The sequence below is a fragment of the Gavia stellata genome, chromosome 18 (genome assembly GCF_030936135.1).
Source record: "Gavia stellata isolate bGavSte3 chromosome 18, bGavSte3.hap2, whole genome shotgun sequence".
NCBI classification, from domain to species: Eukaryota; Metazoa; Chordata; class Aves; order Gaviiformes; family Gaviidae; genus Gavia; species Gavia stellata.
Genome location: NC_082611.1, coordinates 19,905,020 through 19,925,243, shown reverse-complemented (window position 1 = coordinate 19,925,243; position 20,224 = coordinate 19,905,020). Strand labels below are relative to the sequence as shown.

The following is a 20,224-nucleotide window of genomic DNA, read 5'->3' as shown; positions in this document are numbered from 1 at the left end:
GCTTTTGAGATGTCCACCCACCAGGTCAAGCTGAGCCTCCCTCGTCGGGAGGTTTTAAGCACTGGATTTAGTCCTCCATGGAGAAAAACTCCCAGTTCTTTTGAACGGAGGTGAGCTGGCTGGTGGGACACTGGGCTGCAAAGGAAGGAATGGGGATGAGTGTTGAAGTGGTTCCTCTCCCACCTTGTGTTATCCTTCGTGCTCTGCAAGGACCCTGATCTCCCTTCGCAAGTGCATTATTTAATGCTACTGTAAAACACGGTGGTTGCCAAAACCACTGCCTTTTCCCCCATTTTCTCACAAGCTGTACTGTTATCAGCTGTGGTGCACAGGGCTCCGGGTTGGCTCCTTTCCCGAGCCTTCTGGCAGTCATTCAGGTTAACTCACTTGAGCCCAGATACGGTGCACTCAGCAGAAATGGCAGTCATTTCTCCGCTTGCCTGGCAAGGCTCATCCTTGGCAGTTTCCCAGCGTGATCCCCAGTCATGGTTGGTTTGGAGGTAGTTTTCCATTGTCTCCTGGCAAGTGCTGTGACGGAAAACATGCCTGCTCCCTTTGCTCCGTCCAAAATAAGCTGTTAGGGCTTGGGCGGTTAGGTCTGATTATGTGAGGTCCTTGGAGAGGGAACTTCATCAGCAGCAGGGATTTGCTCCCTGACTTAGTCTCAGGAACTGCTTCAGCTCCAAGAACTGCGAATTAGTGTTGGATTGAAACTCCTGAAAGTCAGGTTTTGAGTGCTTTTTGACTATGCAATCAGAAGATGCCCAAACCGTAGGTGATTCTTCTTTACTTGGAACCCAACCTTACAAGGTCCTGAATGCTTGTTTCTTTGGTGCTTAGAAAGGGATGCTGGAAATGGGACACCACGGATGAACGCAGGTCCCTCCTGCGGGATGCTGGGGTCTGTTGATGTGCCGAACAGAGCCAGTGGCAGTCCTGTGATTAAAACTAGAAGGCAGCGTTCACTGTGGTCCTTGATTTTTAACTAAGAGGCAGAGCTGGCATTGATTGGCATCAGCCATGAAATAAATTAATGAATGTTGTGCAGCTCCAAGTGCTGATTTTGGTGGATTTTGGTGAGTTTTTGGAGTTTGGAGCCTGGCTGCTGAATGTAAGGATGGGTATGATGGCTTCAGGACATCCATGTTCGGTGGTTGGAGACGTGTGTTGCTCTTGGATGTGTCAGCTGGTGCACTGGTGACAAGCTGATCCTTTCCCCCAAGATTCAGCTGTCCGCTGTGTAGAACTGTTGCTGCTCTTGTTGTGGCCAGTGGGTGTCTGGGCTCTCCTCTGGCTTCATGCCTCAAAATCCTGCATGCCTAATGATTGTATGGATCAAGATGCTCTGAGGACAAGATGTTCATATACTCCATGGGAATACCAGTTCCAGCAAAGAAATACCAAAGCAGAGAACCTGCAGCTGGCAAAGCTAGTACAATGGGTCCACTTTTCGTGGAGACCTCTGTGTCATCACGTTACAGATGGGGAAACTGAGGCACGGAGCCATCACTAGTTCAGGGTCCTTCATCAGGCCAGCAGCAACTTGGGGGCATACCCTGCCTGACATGGTGCCCTAAGGCACATCAGCAGCTCTCAGCTGCTGACCACTTTGCTTTGCCTGTCTCCTGCCCACATGGATGCCGTGCTGAGCAGAAGGGCGATGGGTTGATTTGAAACCCACTGTAGTTCTGAGACCAGCATTTATCCCTCCAGGCGGTAACGAAAGCTGAACACTTTGCATTTCTCTTTAACCAAACCAACGCCTTCTCTGCCTGTCTTTGTTCTCACAGGGGCTGTGTCATCGGACCGACTTTTCATTTCAGTGTACCTTCCCTCTGCTTTGGTGACGTCTCCTTCGGTGAGTGTGCCCTGGGCTTGGAGCATAGGTTGAGAGGTCTGTGCGTTACCAAAACAGAGCACTTCACATAAGAGCATGTCACTTGTGTTCCTCCATAGCAGCCTTCCATGTGTTAAAACCAGGGCTGCTGGTTGCTTAGGCAGTATTGTGCCATTGTGAGATCAGATAGGACCAAAGGAACAGAAAGTCAGTATTTTCTGATGTCCCTCATAGTCTGTTCAGCCCCAAGCTCCCAATGCTTGGCAGCAGAATGGCTGTGAAAATCCTTGTGCCAGAAGGTCCCAGGGGATGGGACTGCAGGAGAAGGGAGTTGAAGCCACGTCCTAGCCTGTAGCTGCTCTGGGTCAATGTGCGTGTTGCAAGGCAAGGACACCATTTCCCACTTGACCTTTAGTGTGAGATGTTAATTAGTGCTGTGAGGGCACCTCGTTCTCACCTCCCAGGTAATATGCCCAAGCAATAGCTCGGCATGGGGCACTGATGTCCTCCAAGATCTGGGCTCCTCCTTCCCTGCCAAAAGCCCAGCTCTGCTGATGGATCCGGTGGCTGAGCATCCAGAGCGTCTCCATTGAAATGCAGATTCTGGTTCTCTATCTCCGTCTCACAAAAGGCTTTTTACTGAGATGCTCTGAAGTTGAAATGTGAAATCAATTGTGGATTGATTGAAGGGCCATTATCATTCTGCACCCAGGATGCCTCTGTGTTGTCATGCTGTTCATGGACTTTCTAAGAAAACTCATTGCCTTCCCTGAGCTGCTTCCTCCCCTCCCTACAGCACCACTCTGCCACTTCTTTATTTCCTTTTGAATAAATAAAACAAGAAACGCACCAGGCAGAAATACGGTTATGTAATAGGAGATTCATCCTTTTAATCTGATTTCATTAATAAGGCCTTTAGAGCTGAAGGCAGCTACTGTATTTTTGCTTCTTTTAGCTCTGCTGCTGGCTGTTGTCTGCCCCTGGAGACTTCGGTCTCCTTTGGGATTGTGAAGTCTGTGTTTGTCCTTTTTGTTTGCTGGAGTAGTTGCTGGAGGTGGGCAGTGGTCACTGTTGGTGGGCACGGATGAACGATCCGCTGTGTCTGCAGATGGTTTTCCTCCCCACCCGTATTCCAGTAACGCTTGGTAAGCAGGCCATGGGAGATGTCTCTTTCTCACAGAGCTGGCCAGCCAAGCCCGATGTCCACTCCGGAGCAGGTTGTGGGCTGATGTCCTGTCTCTGCAGCACATTCCCACCAGGTGTGGTTGTATCACTGCTTTTGCATTATGGAAAGCAAGTATCCAAGCTAAAGTGATGTAAACCTTTGCGGGCAGTAACCAAAGCCAGTGTGCAGCGTGGATGTGATGTCCCCGTTTGTTAGGTAAGGTGAGACATGGTTCCTGCTAATTTTCTAAGCAAGCATCAGGCTTGCCTCCTGTGAAGTGGGCTGCAAGTTGTGATGAGCCGAGTCTGGTTACCCCAAAACAGGAGATGCCTTAAGGATTCTGCCTAGAGAAACTGCATTAGAGTGCTTTGCATCGTGCTGTGGTATCCCACTGCATCCATCCTTTCTCTTACTGGAGCTTCTCCTCAATGACAATACACTGCTTTTATATATTGAAAACTGTGGGAGTGTTCGCAAAGTTAACAGGGAATTTTATGGACTGAATTTTCCGAATCAATGGTCTGTCTGGATGCACGCTCGTAAGTGAGAAATAATTGGTGCTGCTTTTGGGGCATGTGAGAACAGTCCTCAGTTAGAGAGACGAAATTCTGGTGTTCGGCATCATTAAGAGTGGCCATTGCCGAGGAAGCAATCTCTGATCAGCATAAAAGGGAGCTTAAGTGACAACTAATTCCTTGCTTAGCTTGTCAATTAGCTCTAATTCAGATTGAGAAGAGCTAAACTCCAGGTGCAGTTTTATCATAACAGAATATTCACACCAGGAATCATGGGATAATTGGCGCATAAATTCATATTTGTGTTTTTTTCCTAGGCTTCCCTCGCACCTTGTCGTGTCGTCTCACTAACACCTCCTTGGTGCCCATGACTTTCACCCTTCGCATTCCTGGGGACGGCTCAGGAGAGCCCAGCGTTAGCAGTTTTGTTCAAATGTCGGACAATGCTCCCCCATCCTGGAGAAGGGGAGCCCAGGGTTACGTCAAGCCAACTGAATTTACCATAACACCGTGCAGAGGGACCATCCACTCCCAGGGCGTCATGGATATCGAGGTATGGGAAGAGTCCGGCCATACATGCTTTAGCAGGTGGAGCTGAAGCTTCACTGATGTATGAGAGGGCTTTAGTGCTGCCAGCATAATGCGAGTAAGATATATGCATTAGTGTTAGGCTTTTGTTGGCTGGGTTACTCTGGGACGTTTCTGAAGGAGCACCGTTTTGTTTCCAGAATCCCAAGCAGAAGGTCTGGTACCGTATAGTCAAGTACAGAAGCCACTCCTGTGTTTTTGAGAGCTGCTTAGAGCGATTTCTTTGATTTAAAGTGGGCAGAGGAAGAATGAGAACAGAAGGTGGCTGTTAAAAAGAGAGGTGTCATTGTATAAAGCAGTTTGCCTTTCTTCCCGGTCTTATTTCTCCTGTCCTGTTGAGCAGAAGGAGCTGTATTCACTGCAGCGATCTCCAATGGGGACTGAAAAAGCTCTGGCAGCCGTGAACTGCACAGCATCTGCTGGGCCACGTTTTGCTCTCACCTTCCCCCCATAAAGCTGAACTCATTCCGTTCAAGTCAGCAGATTTCCTCTGGATTTATGCTATTGTAGTCAAGATTACAAATTGGTCCCTTAATTTTAATACAGTGGTGAGTAGAGCATTAGTCTAATTGTGCTTTAATTTACCTTGTACATACCCTGATAACTGCACGGTGTATTTAACAAAGCAGATGTTGTCAGAAGACTTTTATTACTTGCAGAGCCTGTGCTGTGTACATGGACCAGCAGAAGAATTAGAGCAAAATCCTCCCTTTCCTTCCTGTGGAAGGAGAAGTGGAGGACACCACACATGGACAATGGCTTTTGGGAGCGATGCAGTATTTGATGGTCTTCTCTTCCGCCAGGTCACCCTGTGTTCCAACACTGTGAAGAGATATGAGCTGGCACTGGTGGTGGACGTGGATGGTGTTGGCAAGGAGGTGCTGGCATTGCCTCTCACAGCCAGGTATAGAGCGAGCCCAGAGAGTCGTGGTGAATGGAGTGAAATCCAGTTGGTGGCTGGTCACAAGCGGAGTCCCCCAGGGCTCAGTTTTGGGGCCAGACTTGTTTAATGTCTTTATTAATGATCTGGATGAGGGGATCGAGTGCTCCCTCAGTAAGTTTGCAGACGACACCAAGTTGGGCAGGAGTGTTGATCTGCTGGAGGGTAGGAAGGCTCTGCAGAGGGATCTGGACAGGCTGGATCGATGGGCCAAGGCCAATGGTATGAGGTTCAACAAGGCCAAGTGCCGGGTCCTGCACTTTGGTTACAACAACCCCATGCAACGCTCCAGGCTTGGAGACGAGTGGCTGGAAAGCTGCCCCGCAGAAAAGGACCTGGGGGTGTTGGTTGACAGCCGGCTGAATGTGAGCCAGCAGTGTGCCCAGGTGGCCAAGAAGGCCAACGGCATCCTGGCCTGTATCAGAAACAGTGTGGTCAGCGGGAGTAGGGAGGTGATCGTGGGCCTGTACTCGGCGCTGGTGAGGCCGCACCTCGAATGCTGTGTTCAGTTTTGGGCCCCTCACTATCAGAAGGACCTTGAGGTGCTGGAGCGTGTCCAGAGAAGGGCTATGAAGCTGGTGAGGGGTCTGGAGCACAAGTCTGATGAGGAGCGGCTGAGGGAGCTGGGGTTGTTCAGTCTGGAGAAGAGGAGGCTGAGGGGAGACCTCATCGCTCTCTCCAACGACCTGAAAGGGGGTTGTGGGGAGGTGGGTGTTGGTCTCTTCTCCCAAGTGACAAGTGACAGGACAAGAGGAAATGGCCTCAAGTTGCGCCAGGGGAGGTTCAGGCTGGATATTAGGAACAATGTCTTTCCTGGGAGAGTGGTGAAGCATTGGAAGAGGCTGCCCAGGGAGGTGGTGGAGTCACCATTGCTGGAGGTGTTCAAGGAAGGTGTAGATGTGGCACTGTGGGACATGGTTTAGTGGGCATGGTGGTGTTGGGTTGATGGTTGGACTTGATGATCTTACAGGTCTTTTCTAACCTCAGTGATTCTGGGAGCTCAGGTTTCTCTTCTTTCCTCTGGTTCTTTGGAGCATTAATGTTCCCGGACTTATGCCAAAAGTTTTTCTTGCTGCAGCCGGATTTGATGCTGTTGTGCTGCAGTGGGTGTCAGGTTTCATTGCAAGTGGCAGAGTTGTCCAGTCAGTGCCTGGGCTGCAATTCTGTAAAATGAGTGCAAATGGGAGCAGACAGTGTATGGCGCCGTGGGGGTTGCGGAGCAAGGTAGCTACAGACATGGGGAAAGGGTGACCACCCGCTGCGTGGGGCAGGTGGTGGCTTGTGCCCTCTGCTGCTGGGGTAAATGGCTGAGTTTTCAGGCGGGGCAAGAGTGGTATGGGAGAGGAGTCATTTTTACTGAGATACTGGGGTCTTGTGTTCCCTGAGGCTTGGTGAGCCCTGGTCATGGGTGGGAAGGCTCCCCTGGGGCTCATGCCTTGCTGGGAGCGTCAGGAGGGTGCAAGGTGTCTTCGCAAGCCTCCTGGGGCAAAGGTGCCCATCAGACAGCTCTGGGACAGGGCACGGTGCTCTGCTCAGGGTTTGCTCCTCCTTTTACAAGAGGTTGTTGTATAAAAAGAAATTAAAGGCAATTTATTGCTGTAGGGGTATTAAACATCCATTTGGCAGTGACACGTGCTATGCTCTATTTCGTGCTATTTGGGGAGCAAAGAAATTGTACATTCTCTCAGGATCTCTGATTCCCTTTTGGTCATCTCTCTGCCTAGATGCATAGTTCCTCAGCTGCGAGTGCTCAACCCAGTCATGACATTTGGACGGTGCTTTCTGAAATTCCCTTACCGGCAGATACTGACCCTTGCGAATGACAGCAATCTTCCAGGCTGCTACATGGTTCTTCCTCAGGTTTGTCATCGCATCTGCCTCCTGCCCTCAAATGTTATCGAGGGGTTTATTAGGGAAAAAAAAGAGTTTTGGCTAAGACCTTGCTGGTTTATATTCAAACCTAAAGGTTTGCTGAGAACAGGAACCTGCCCGAATAGAAACTTTAGGAAGCAGTTAAATAGGAACGTGCCTGAATATAAACTTTAGGAAACAGTTTATAGTCTAGTCTTTGGGGTGCGTTCACATAGGAGGTCTTAGAGGGTCACGAAAGGCAGCTGCAAGGAGGCTGCCAGCACAGGAGCGGGTGTTTGTGCCTGCAGCAGCTCTTGGACCCCCTCAGGACGCTAAGCTCATACTAGTCTTGCATCTGTTTTTGTGCCTTTCTGCTTTCTCCTAGGGATTTTTTTAAAAATATGTGGGAATTATCATTGTGGTAGATGTCAAGGAGTTCAGAGTGACCTTTGAGGAAGCTTTAATGTTGGGTTTGATTCTGTGCCTTACAGGAACACAAGAAGGATGCTCCTGTGTGGTACTCCAGCCCTGTGCCGTGTGGGATTATCCAGCCTCACAGCTTGGTGGAGGTCCCGGTTATGCTGGAAGCCCAGGTGACGGGAGAGAAGGAAACAGTTGCTCACGTCGCGGTCTTTGGGAGCAAAGGATCCCCACTGGTGAGTGCTAGGGGAGATGCGTGCCTTTGCGCGACTCGTCTTGGTGGGGCATAAAGTGTACAGGGATTCTTCCTGGGAAAACAAGAACTTGTAATATATGGCTGGCGTGGACAAGGAAGGATGGGATTCATGGCATGAGCAACGGCTAATGCCTAGAGAAGAGGAAGGATGGTATTCTCTTAGGTGGTAATCTAAGTGTCTGACACCGCGTTTCATTACGGATATGTGAGATGGGATAACAAGCCCAGTCTGAAACCCAGCCCAATCCCTGGGTCTCACACTCTGCTGTGATATTAGATGAGCACCAACTGCTGTGTCATTAGGACTGTAGTTCAGGAGCGCACAGGGACCTCCCCGCATCCTGCTAAAGCGAGCCTGTAAGAAACCATGCTGAAGTGATGTTTTGTGCAAAGCTGGATTTCAGCTTTTCTGAAGTCAGGCCCATTGTGTCTGAGAAATATCCATCAAATCTCTTTGCCAAAAGTCCCAGCCACAGACACGTGAGTCTCAGCACCATTTGCAAAGCTTTTACCCTTGGGCTAAACCATGTATAGTTTCAAACTTTACCTTAATTGTTTTTGTTGGGAGAGGAATATGTCAATTTTTGGCCCAAAGGGCGAGCATTTCAGCTGGAAAATCCTAGCTGTCCCTAAAGAAATGACCAGCATGAGCTTGAGCGAGTGCGTGCACCCATGAAGTTGAACTTGAACGTGCAGCGTTTATGCTCGGTTGCTTCTAGCGCCCAGCGAGTGCTGTTAGGAACCTCGCTGGGTATGTTGGCAGCACAGACCTGAGTTTCTGGCCGTTAGGTGAGGTTCTTTGCATTTTCTATAGGACTGCCCTATAGTTTGGGTGTTGTTTCAGTCATTCCTTGGTCCAGAGCTTTCCGAGCTAGCAGAACAGCTAACCATCTTGTTACACACCCTGCACTGGTGGCAAATCCTGCCCATCTAGATCATATCATGCGAATCTGACCTCAGGGGAATCGCTGCAATGTATTCCAATAAAGCAAAATTTAAGCTTGCTCTTGTTAACTTAGGTTAGGCCGTTTGGAATTGATACCGAGTCTTTAGGTGAAATATCATACAGATCTTTCATCCAGGTTGTGTAGGGTCCCTCCACGGGTCTGTTGCCTGGTAGTTTCTTTGTCAGTGACTGCATGCCAGCTTCCATTTGGTGTATGTAATCTCCCAGAATCACTGAGGTTGGAAAAGACCTGAAAGATCATCAAGTCCAACCATCAACCCAACCCCACCATGCCCACTAAACCATGTCCCGCAATGCCACGTCCACATGTTCCTTGAACACCTTATTTTTTTTTTGGTTGGAGTCACCATCACTGGAGGTGATGTCCTGCATTAAGGAGCTGGTAAAACCCCAGCCCTGGGGTCACGGTGGCAAGGCAGCCTTGTGTGCCACGCGCAGGGCATTTGGCAGCTGGTTTCTATCAGAATGAAGCAGTCACTCAAACCGTGGCTGTCTGCCAGGGACGGACGCTCTTCATTCCTAAATGATCAGATGTGACATTACATACCCATCGACAAAGCCAAGAGTGTGGCAATATGACTGATGGCAAAGTTGCTGTCTCCTTTTACTGCCTTTCCCTGTGTGCCATGTTGTCTGTAACACTGTTGAACGGGGTTTTTTTCTCATCCCTTTTAAGACAACTGTAGATGAAGGGGTTGTATTTTTTTAAAAGCCCGTTCCTTGGCAAGGATATGTGGTGTTAGTAGACACTCCTAGCCAACTAGGCCAACTAGCCTGGGCATCCCCCAGATGTTACTCTGCCCATCTCCAAAGTGTTCTGCTCTGCCTTTGTTGCTTATGCCCTGCTGTCACGTGGAAGCAAGGCCAGCTGGCAAGGCACAGCTCTTCCCTCCAGCTCCTTCTTCCTGGGAGCTTTGGGCAGCATCACCCAGACTGCAGGTCTCCGTCCCTCCCTCCTCCCGGAGGGATAAAAGCTCCAGCATCATGTGTAGCTTCAGGTCCCTTATTTTTGAGGTACCAGCCGTGGTATGTGATTTTTGGCTCTTAGTTGCACGCAGTAGTGTTCTGTCAAGGGATGAGCGTTTCTGGATGCTGTTCCTTCTGGCTGAGTTGGACTAGCGATCCTGACAGCTGCCAATGCCATTTCCTTGAGTCAGACATTATTAAAGGTTTTACATCAGTCTGGTTTCTTTTGTGGTTAAATCATACTCCGTGCCCTCCAGTGAATCGTACAGCAGCTTGTCAGGGTTGGGAGTTTTATGCGTTCAGATGCTGTTTAAGAGTTGGGGTGTTTGGAACCGATGAAATCCAGCCAGACTGGAGAAATTCCCATTTTTAGTGATGTGAGAAGGTGGTTTAGCAAAGAGATCCGTATTCCTCCTCTAATAGTCTGCGCCAGTTCTGCAAGAAGAAAACTTTGGGGTCTTGGACTGTCAAAAGAAAAAATACTGGTTGAATGATGTAATTAATAATTAATGTCTGTTATTCATATAATACCAGGAATGCTCATAAGCACAAGTCAGAGGCAACTAACTTGCATGATACTTTTGGACAGGCTTGATCGATGGGCTGAGGCCAGTTGTATGGGGTTCAACAAGGCCGAGTGCCGGGTCCTGCACTTGGGTCACAACAACCCCACGCAACGCTCCAGGCTTGGGGACGAGTGGCTGGAAAGCTGCCCCGCAGAAAAGGACCTGGGGTGTTGGTTGACAGCCGGCTGAATATGAGCCAGCAGTATGCCCAGGTGGCCAAGAAGGCCAACGGCATCCTGGCCTGTATCAGAAGCAGTGTGGCCAGCAGGAGTAGGGAGGGGATCGTGCCCCTGTACTCGGCGCTGGTGAGGCCGCACCTCGAATGCCATGTTCAGTTTTGGGCCCCTCCCTATCAGAAGGACCTTGAGGTGCTGGAGCGTGTCCAGAGAAGGCCGACGGAGCTGGTGAGGGGACACCAGGACAAGAGGAAATGGCCTCAATTTGCACCAGGGGAGGTTTAGGCTGGATATTAGGAAAAATGTCTTTCCGGAGAGAGCGGTGAAGCATTGGAAGAGGCTGCCCAGGGAGGTGGTGGAGTCACCATCGCTGGAGGTGTTCAAGGAACGTGGGGACGTGGCACTGCGGGACATGGTTTAGTGGGCATGGTGGTGTTGGGTTGATGGTTGGACTTGATGATCTTACAGGTCTTTTCTAACCTCAGTGATTCTGTGATCCGTACTCTGAAGAGCCTGCTTTGCTTCTGACTTGGGCTGGTTTTCATCAGTGTCGCTTTGGGAATGTTAACAAAGTCACTCTCCAAGTGGGGCTGTGCAGTAGCAGGAGTCAGGGAAGGTGGTTTGGGGCAAGACTGAGCAGGCACAGGGTAGCGGAAGGAGAGCTAACAGTGTGGAGGAGGTGTGAAAGAGCAAGCGTGGGAAACTGGGTTTCCTTATCCCCTGATAGCGGGAGCTTGTGGCTTTCAGATGGGATCCCTCCAGATCCCACACTTGCTCCAGGCTTTCTGTTTCAGTCTTGCAACACTGAAAACTTCAAACCACCTAATTATCCCTCAGTGTAGGAGTACCCTTAGAGCTGTCTAATCTTTTTAAACTTTCCTTGTTCTTTCTGATCTTTCCTACCTGCTTCCTGGAGCAGAAAATCCATCTAGTGAGCATTGGAGAAGGACCAGTTGTCTACGTGCATCCACATAAGATAAATTTCGGCAGTGTCCAAGTTCTGCAAGACGCTTCCCGAACTCTCCACCTCTCCAATCAGACTGTCATCCCTGCATCCTTCTGGGCAGAGATGGTAAGTATCTGTGGGGCTATTTCCCAACAAAAATGACTGGTCCATAACAGCCCGTGACTTGATTTTTATGCACAACATTTCCGTATCGCTCTCCGAGAGAGAAAGCAAGATATTCCATCACAATGCGGTAAGAGGAGCCTGGTTCTGGGGGTGGTTTTAGCTGGGGCACCCCTCAGTAAAATAGAGAGTTTGTATAGATGTTTGAGCAAAAATGAGTCTGGATCATTTTTACAAGTTGTCCCTTTGTTTTGTGGAAGGTATTTAGCTCGGAGAGTCATGCTTTTGGAGCTCTAGGAGATGAAGGGAACCCTGTGACCCTTTGCTCCTGAAAGGGCATGGGTGGCCCTGTGGTTTCCCTGTTCCGTCTGCATCTCCGTTGCCTCAACCTCCTGTTAATGATAGAGACTAGGGTGTGAGGTCTGTCCTCCAACTGCTGGTGGGGAGGCGAGTTTCACACTTACGGGGGGTCACCCCAGCTGGGTTGTTGCCCAAAAATATGTTTGTAAGGGTGGTGTAGCGACGGAGTCTGTGGACTCCGTAGCGTTGCAGAGCATCTCTGGAGACTAGCTGCAGAAGAAGGTTATTTAATTCATGGAGGCTGCCTAGTGTGACAAGCTGCGTAGCAGGAGGAGAGCTTGGCTGCTTCCCTGGCATGGGGAGCAGGGCTGATGCAGGCGGGAAGGGCTCGGGTGCTGAGGCTGGGTGGGATGTGCTCCCCACTGGAGGGGGGATCAGGGCAGGAAAACAGGGTTTGGAGGGGGTTTGTGCTTGTCTGTGGTGGGTTGGAGTTCTGGGGCTGGTTAACCCAGGCTGAATTTCCCTCCTGCTGCTTTTGCAGCTGTTGCATTCCAGTTTCTGTGCCCAGGAGCATAAATGTAACCTCAAAGTGGGGGATTCCCAGGGCAGCTTTCTTTGGCTCCACAACGAAAACCTGCCTTCCATCTCTGCAGAGAGCAAGCCACCTCGGATGGGTGGTACTGGTGTGTAAATGATGGGGTTTGCATGCTTGTACCCAAGACTGACCTGCAGAGCTCTGTTTAGGTACTGCCGTCGGGGTGTGATGCCTTCCCTCCCTCCCCTGGGCAGCTTGCAGTGCACCCAGGGGGCTTGCAGGGGTGTATCTGCCTCTCCATTGCCTCAGTGCCCTAATTTATGGGACTGGGCAATAAATCCCATCCTGCTTCCCGGCGATCTCTGCAAATATTGTGCTAATCAATAACTCGAACTGTAATATGAGGTGGTTCAGGGATGGTTTCTTTCCCTGCAGCAAAGATGGCCTCTGCTGTTCCATAGCCCCTCTGCTGACTCCCCAGCATGGAGTTACCCCATGGTGAGCATCTCAGCTTCTCAGGATAGCTGCTGCTATCCTGGAGGTGTTCAAGGAGGCAGGTCCCGGGAACCTGCTGGATCAGGCGTTTCAGCAAGGGCTCTTCAGACTCTTGGAGACAGTGATGCTGAGCCTGCCTGATGGGAGCAGCACTGCAGCAGGCGAGGTGTGCTCCAGCACCTCCCTTGCCCCCAGCGGCTGCCTCCATTGGTGCTGTTTTGTTGCCTCGGTTGAAGTTTTGCCCTTTGCTGCTGCCTTAGGCTGCCTGGCAGTTTATTGATGGGAAGAAGAGAGGACTGAGTAATTTTGGAGATAAAATTTGAGATGCGCTCGGGTGGCAGGGTGACCTGCATGTGTACATCTGAGAGCAGAACTGGCTCCGGCTGTCCCTTAGCCTAGCTGGTGGGTGACTTGGGCATCCTTCATTCCCTTGTGCCCCTGAACCCAAGTCTTGTGTTCTCGAAGATGCCAAAGCTGCTGCTTTGATTTCCTGCTTGGAGATTGCCGCAGGACAGCGAGCTGTGATATCCCTGTCTCCCGTTTGATGGCTAATCTCGAAACCGTGGCTCTTTGCAGTCTGGCTTCTAGATCACGATTCCCCACTCGAAAGAAAGAGCTATTGATTGACATTTTCACAGCAACATTACAGCACGCTGACTGGCAGCTCAACAACCTGAATGAGATTAGATTAAGGGGCAGCAACAAGGCAAATCAAAGGCTGGTGTCTTGTTCAGAACAGAAAAGGGAAATGCTGTAATGCAGATGGCCATGGTGGTGTCCTTAACCATCACGTGCAAATTGCTGTTCCTGTCAAGTCGAGCTTTCTTCTTGCTTTATGGGAGAAAAGAGCATTATCTGAGCAAGCAGAGATGTCTTTTGTGGATAACTTCACTCCGGGATAGTGACTTAAGGAATTACCTGGAGTACCCCTTGTGCACAGGCTTCCCTGTACCCCTCTTCTCTCCGTCGGATGAGTTGCGGGGAGCAGCACTGAGCATCTCTGCCACTAGAAGGAAGGAAATAAAAAAACCTCCAAAGCTGTGCATTGCGATGGGGCTTTTTGGGTTTGTAGTGGGGTGTAGGGACTTCATACCCATGTCCTTGGTTGGCTTATCCCTGCTTGCCAGGGTAGCTGCAGGGCTGTGACCCTTGGGGCCAGCGTGTCATCCCCTGCTCATCCACTGAATCTTGTGTCTGTCTGTACTTTTCCTTGTCAGATTGCTTTCCCAGCTGCCAGGCAGCCCCGTTAGAGCATCCTCTGGATCCAGCAAGGAGCATTTGCCTTTTTCGTGGTAAAAAAGACTGGAGGAGTAGGTCAACATGAAGGAGCTGCTGCAGCTTAGCTGGGGGCTGATGCGACCTGCTGAAAAAAGTGGCTGTTTCTCCTCCTTGCCGCCGCTGTCATCTTTTTTCCTGTTTCCCTAAGTGTCTGGTTTTTGCCGTATTGACAAGTGCAGAAGAGTTGTATTGATTAATGGAAGCGTTTGCTCTCCCTGCAGAAAGGCAGAGAGGGAAAAGCATCTTTCTTTGATCTTTTCCTACTTGTTTGTTGTCACTCTGTCTTCTCGGGCATCTTTTATTTGGCTGCTAAGAATGACATCTCTCGGCATCACGGAAGGCAGCTGCGTATCACGCCTGTGTGATCAGGAAAGAGAAGACAGGCTTAGGGTGTAATTTTTGTTAATCAGCGGCAGCTTTCTTCTGCCTGCATAACCACCGCGCTGGGTCTGTTATGTGCTACCGCAGGGAGGCAAACGGTGGTTTCCTGGTGCCTTGTAATGAGGGAGGAGAGAAAAAAACTTTCTTGGGACTTCCTCTTCTAGTGACGGTGCTCTGTTTCCTAATTTTGAGGTCCAGTCTCCTTTGATGGGATCCTTGACCTCCCTAATCCAGAGCCCTGTGCTCCTGATGGAGCTCGCTGCCACCTGGTTTTTCCAGCAGCGGTTGTCCAGCCAGATGTGTTGTTGTCTTCAGGAGAGCGCCTGGGGAGCAGATCCCCTTCCACCTTCCCAGGGATGAGCTGCCGTCAGGTTGAACTGGAGCTGACGTTGCAGAAGAGACCAAGTTTTGTTTATTTAAAAAAAAAAAGCTGTAACTGTTTATCTTCTCACTGGGATTCAGTGGAGAAAATCAACTGATTTTGAGGCAGCATATAAAGAGTTTTGGTCAAACTCGGTGTAAGCAAGGAGAGAACACGCAGTTCCCATTCCCGTACTTGCTTCTCTCCTCATTTAGTGCAGGATTTGTTTCATTTACTAATTTCATTGCTTATTATCTCAAGCTTTTGACGACGTTCCCTTTGTGAAAGAAATGGTCATACAGAGGGACAGCAAAACGTGGAGATAAACTTCAAACCAGTGCCGATAAAGGGATGCTGCTTTAGTGATTCTGTTTCTTGTTCTGGCTGATGCGCGATTTTGTTATCTGAGCAAATTGTGCAGGCTGCGGGAGGGAAGGCTTCGCAGAGCCTGTCAGCATTGTTCGTAGCTCTCTCCAGCTGCTCTCACTGAAGTCGGAGCAGACTTGAATCGGCAAGAGGGTGGTTTTGAAATCTACTGTAAATTACATTTATTTTTTTGTTTCCCGGAGCATCTGAATAATTAGGCAGCCTGTCAGTGTTTGCTCGTAGCGAGACGCAGGCAGTGCCGTGCCCTTCAAATGATACCTGCAATGCTGTTTAGAGAGGAGTGTTACATTAACTTTGCAGGGTATGGGCAGCATTGGCCCTGAATATGTGGTCTCTTCCAAGGTGAGCAGAGCTTTTGAAGATAAGATGCATAGGCTTAACTCTTTCCAGAGCTGTCCCAGCAGAGCCTCATGGTGCTCTGAAAGCTCACCTTTAGACTTAAACCATTGGTTTGGTTTTTAAAGGCTGTGTTTTGCTAATACAGCAGCACCGATTTGCTGATTTCCACCCAGCTTGGTCATGCCAGAGCTGGACCATGCCTGGAAACTCACGCCATCGGTCATGAACGGGGGTCAGGGCCAGGAGGGTCCGGTCTTGTGCTGGCGACCGGTTGTATGAAAAGCTGAGGAAGGTGGAAGGCCGTGTCCCTGCCAGGGTTGCACAGGCTTAGGTCCAGGGCATGTGGCTCTTAGGGGAGCAGAGGTTTGGAGGAGACCTTGGAAAAGGTGCCTGAAACCTGGCCACAGGGAAAAGGGTTTTTTTATCATGTCAGGTATCTTATATGAGTTCATGCCCTTTCAAAATTGCTGTATTTCAGTAATTGAAGAAGTTGTTGTTCTGCTCGTCTAGGGAAACTAAGCTCGTCGTATTGCGCTGCACCCGTTGGCCAACTGAATTAAAGAAGGGTAGAAGTCTTCAAGGCAATTATGTTCCTACAAGCAAGAGTGACTCAGCGGAGTGCTTTTCCCAAAGGAAAAGCGGGAGGAGTTTGGTTACTAAATGTTGTGCTGGGCAGCAGCCGGCCAAGCCGTGCCTGAGTCCTGGCTGGCGAACCCCGATGTGCAGAGCGGTGGCACTGGTCTCCCCAGCTCAGTGGGGAGGGCAGATGGGGTCTGGAGGGGTGAGCTGTGGGCAGGGGCCAAAGGTGGAGAGAGGCTTCGTTAGCTCCCTCACCAGTCTGCTATTAGCTGAACCAAGCGTGACAAATTAGGCTGCGTTGTCAGTGGCAGTGAGTGCCATGCTTTAGTTTTTATATTTTTACTGGCTTTAAAGGCTCTGCCTCTTGCTTTCATAAAGCATCCCCTTGATGGTGCGCTGGGGCAGAGGCTAAACCAAGGTGGTCCCCATGCTTTTGCCGAGGAGATGCTGGTGCTGAGGTGCCGGGAGGAGGCTGGTTGTTGGTGGGAGCACCTAGTCAGCCTCGCGCTCTGATCTCCACCTCGTGCTGGGGCTCGGGGTGCTTTTGTGCTGTTTTCTGCCACTGGCAGTTTGTGCGGCTAAAGAGTAGCTTGGAAACGAAGAAGGTGGGGTCCCCCACCTCAGGACTGCGAAAACACCTGGGACAAGGCTCTCCGCACAACTGAGGTATGATGGGGTTTTATTTCCCCATCATGTGCAACCTCCACGAGGAGCGATGGGTCAGCCTGACGTGGTGGGAACGCTCTCTCCCTAGAGCTATGGCTTGGTAAAGTACAGCTGCATTTTTAATACTGAGTTCTGCTTCCTCTTTCGCTTGTGCAAGGCCAGAATGACCAGACCCCTTTAATTAACTCGCTTTGAGTAGCTTCAAGAGAACGGAGTGTGGTGGCTCCTCAGTCGTCCCTTAGGGCAGGCAGCCATCCTTCCATCCATCCATCCGTCTCTCAGATGCACGCTGGTGTCTGTTATCATCAAATTTTGGCAATGGAAATCTGTCCTGGGAGAAGCTAATGATCTTAGCATTGAACTTCTTGATTAAGTGATTGATCCCTACCCTTGCCTAGCACTCAGGGACTCTGATGTCCGATAGCGCAAGCTCCTACAGGGATAAAAATAGCCACTGTCTTTGTCTATCCAGTGCGTACGGCTATTGCATCATTTTCCAGAGCATTCAGGGAGAAGCAAGTAGCAGGGGTGTCATCAGAAGTTAGATCTTGCTCTCCAAAGTGATGGAATTCTTCAGCATGGCTCCATGAGATTTCCTGTCTCTGGGACACAGCCTGGCTGGGTGTAGGCAGGAGCTGACCTAGAAACCTGAGTGAATGTGGCCCGGCAGAGCCTTTTGGTCCCGGCAGGTCTCCTGTTCAGTGATGCACTGTTCTGCCCCTCGGACCCGCACCAAACGCTGACTGAAGGAATGAGGACGCGATGCAAATCACGCTCCTCCGGAGTGGGCTGTTGGCCTGGTAGGGCTTGGTGGGTCTGCGCTGGGTCACCCTGGGAAATGCAAAGTCTGGCTCCGTCGAGACAGCCTATCGTTATTCCTCAGTAATAGTTTCTTGGGTACAATTTACTGCCCGGCTTGTTGCCAAGCTTTGATAAATGAGCTTTGTCAGATAGCAGACTTGCAGATTCACCTCTGGAGCAGAGCTATCAGGTCTCCTTTTCAAGCGAGCTACCCTGTGTCAGCATGAATCAGAGGAAAAGTTGTACATTACCGTCAATGAAGACTTAACACCCACCGGCTTGGCATGAACGTGTTGGCTGGGTAGCCCTTGGCTGATGGCAGCGCAGTGGATGCCTCTGAGGCTCCACTGAGGCTACACATGGGATGCAGGGACAACAGCAGAGGGTTGGTGGGATCCTATGTGGTGAGTGAGGTCAGTCTTCTCTTGTCTGCCTGCCTGGGGTTGTGTGCATCACTGGCCTTTGAGATGAAAATAAATGTGGTGCTGATTTGATGAATTTTCAGTGACTGTAGTCTCTCTGGGTAAGCAGGTAGAGCTCTGCTGACAGGTTTTTGCTTTGTTTGCCATCTTCCAGTCTCGCTAGACACCCTGAGGTTCAGCCTGGTTTTCAAGCACTGCTTACCCTCTGCAGGCAGGGAGTGTTGGGGGGCGCAGAAACCAAAATGATAATTAGCCAGACCTCAAAGGGAATATAAGAATATTCCCTAACAGAGTATGAGGTCCCAAACCAGAAGGCTGGAGAGTAAGGTTGCAGGTAGTAATGGATGTGGAAGGTGTAGGAGTGAAAAAAGCCTAGCCTGCGCTCCCTGGAGATGCAGAGCCCCGGGGTTTAGCCTGTGCCGACTACCTTCCTCCACTCAAGGACAGGGAGCTGCTGGAGAGGGTACAGCAAAGGGCTACGATGGTGATTAGGGGACTGGAACATCTTTCTTATGAGGAAAGGCTGAGGGACTTGGGTCTTTTTAGTCTGGAGAAGGGAAGACTGAGGGGGATCTTATTAATGCTTCTAAATACTGAAGGGGTGGGTGCCAGGGGGATGGGGCGTCTTTTTTCAGTGGTGCCCAGCGACAGGACGAGAGGTAACGGGCACAAACTTGGTCATAGGAAGTTCCATCTCAACGTGAGGAGGAACTTCTTTACTTCGAGGGTGTCAGAGCACTGGAACAAGCTGCCCAGAGAGGTTGCGGAGTCTGGAGATATTCAAAGCTCACCTGGACGCATTCCTGTGCAACCTGCTCTGGGTGACCCTGCTCTGGTGGGGGGGTTGGACTAGGTGATCTCCAGAGGTCCCTTCCAACCCCTCTCATTCTGTGAGTCTGTGATTCCACCCTTATGTTGCCTTTGTTTTAAGACTTTCTCTTGCAACTCTAGAGGATAAATGAAATGGAACTGAGTTTATTAGTTTTGCCAGCGCCTGGAATAATTGTGATGCCTTTGGCATGCTCCATCCTGGGATGCAGGCATGCAGCCCTGACCCGCTCTCCGTGCAGGGCGCAGTCAGCCTGAGGAGTTATTGTAGCTGGGGCGCCTACCCACGCTGCTGGGACCCTGAATGCTCAGCAAGTTATTGCTTCCCTGGCCTCCCGCTAGTCTTACCCTCGTTTTGGGGGGTTATTTAAAATGCTTTCCATGACTTTGAAGTGCTGCTTGGTTTTCTGATGCTCTTCTCCCTTGGGCTGTCTGGTGTCCTGTTAGAGCTCAGTGCCGCCAGCCTGGCAGATGGAAACTCAAGCTGACTTCACCTGGATCAGGCACTGGGATCATGTCAGGCCTCCAAGCTCATCATTGCTTTTCATTTAAAAAAAAAAAAAAAAAAATAGAAAACCCCCTTTTCTCTTACAATACTGAGGTGTTTTGGGTGAGTAGTGCCTGTTATCCCGAACACAGCACTGAACTGTGGAGTGCGTGTGCCACTAACATCATGGTGGACACTTTGAAGCCGTACATCTACATCCCAGTGCATTTCAGGCTGGCCAGGGAGCATTGCATGCGTTTCTCTTTGTCTGCTGCAAGCTTGCTCCCTGCGAACGTGGTTTTAAATGGAATTGGGGGTCCAGCGCCCTTATTGCCCCATCTGTAAAGGGAGGTCTGTGAGAGACCAGAGGAAGAGAACGCTTGGGAAGCCGGGGCCATGCCCACAGGGCATGTCTTGCCCTTTCTTTCTGCTTAGTTCTTTACTGCCCTGCTGTAAACACTTAGAGCTGAATGTTTCAAGGCCAAGGACAGTGGGACACCTCGCTGCAGCTGGTGATCAGTGGGGCCCGAGTGCTTCAGTCCTTCAGGGGCTGTTGAAAAGCACTGCCGAACTCTTGGGAAAGAAGACTTTGGTGTTGGGGTTTTGATGGACCGGTTTTGCAGAGTTATTCTTCAGGCTCTCAGCAGTATCCCGCTGCCACGGTGGGATTTGAGCAGTCCTGGCTTCCTCTGGCCTTGAGCCTTGATGCAAACCTGGCGACCGTGGTTGGGAAGGTAGGAGAGATAAAGTAGCTTCCCTTGGTGTGCAGTCCGAAAGAGAGACCAAAAGAAGAGGGGGAATAACCTTCTCCTGAGGATGAGCATCTCTTGGGTTGGGCAAGACTGGGTTAATGAAGTGAGTCTGTTAAAGGAGGGTAAATTACAGGTTGTGTAAGCTCCTGCGTAGTTGTTCTTTCCAGACACTGTAGCTTAGATTTAGGGAAATGAAGCCTTTATGTTTTTTACCCTCATATCTTTAGTCCTTCCTTTTCCTGCGCCCCACAAGAGACCAGGGTCCATGGTTTCCATCCTCATTAGTGTTTGGCTTGT

General features: G+C 50.2%; 1 protein-coding gene across 1 annotated transcript in view; it reads left to right on the top strand.

Moving 5' to 3' along the window:
- The window catches only part of LOC132318651 (hydrocephalus-inducing protein homolog), a 164,634-nt gene that overhangs the window by 71,081 nt on the left and 73,329 nt on the right, over nucleotides 1-20,224 (top strand). The window contains exons 13-18 of the mRNA XM_059826624.1: nucleotides 1,791-1,858; nucleotides 3,835-4,070; nucleotides 4,909-5,009; nucleotides 6,770-6,905; nucleotides 7,388-7,552; nucleotides 11,167-11,319. Coding sequence (XP_059682607.1) covers nucleotides 1,791-1,858; nucleotides 3,835-4,070; nucleotides 4,909-5,009; nucleotides 6,770-6,905; nucleotides 7,388-7,552; nucleotides 11,167-11,319 — 859 coding nt within the window. The remainder of the gene's footprint in view (nucleotides 1-1,790; nucleotides 1,859-3,834; nucleotides 4,071-4,908; nucleotides 5,010-6,769; nucleotides 6,906-7,387; nucleotides 7,553-11,166; nucleotides 11,320-20,224) is intronic.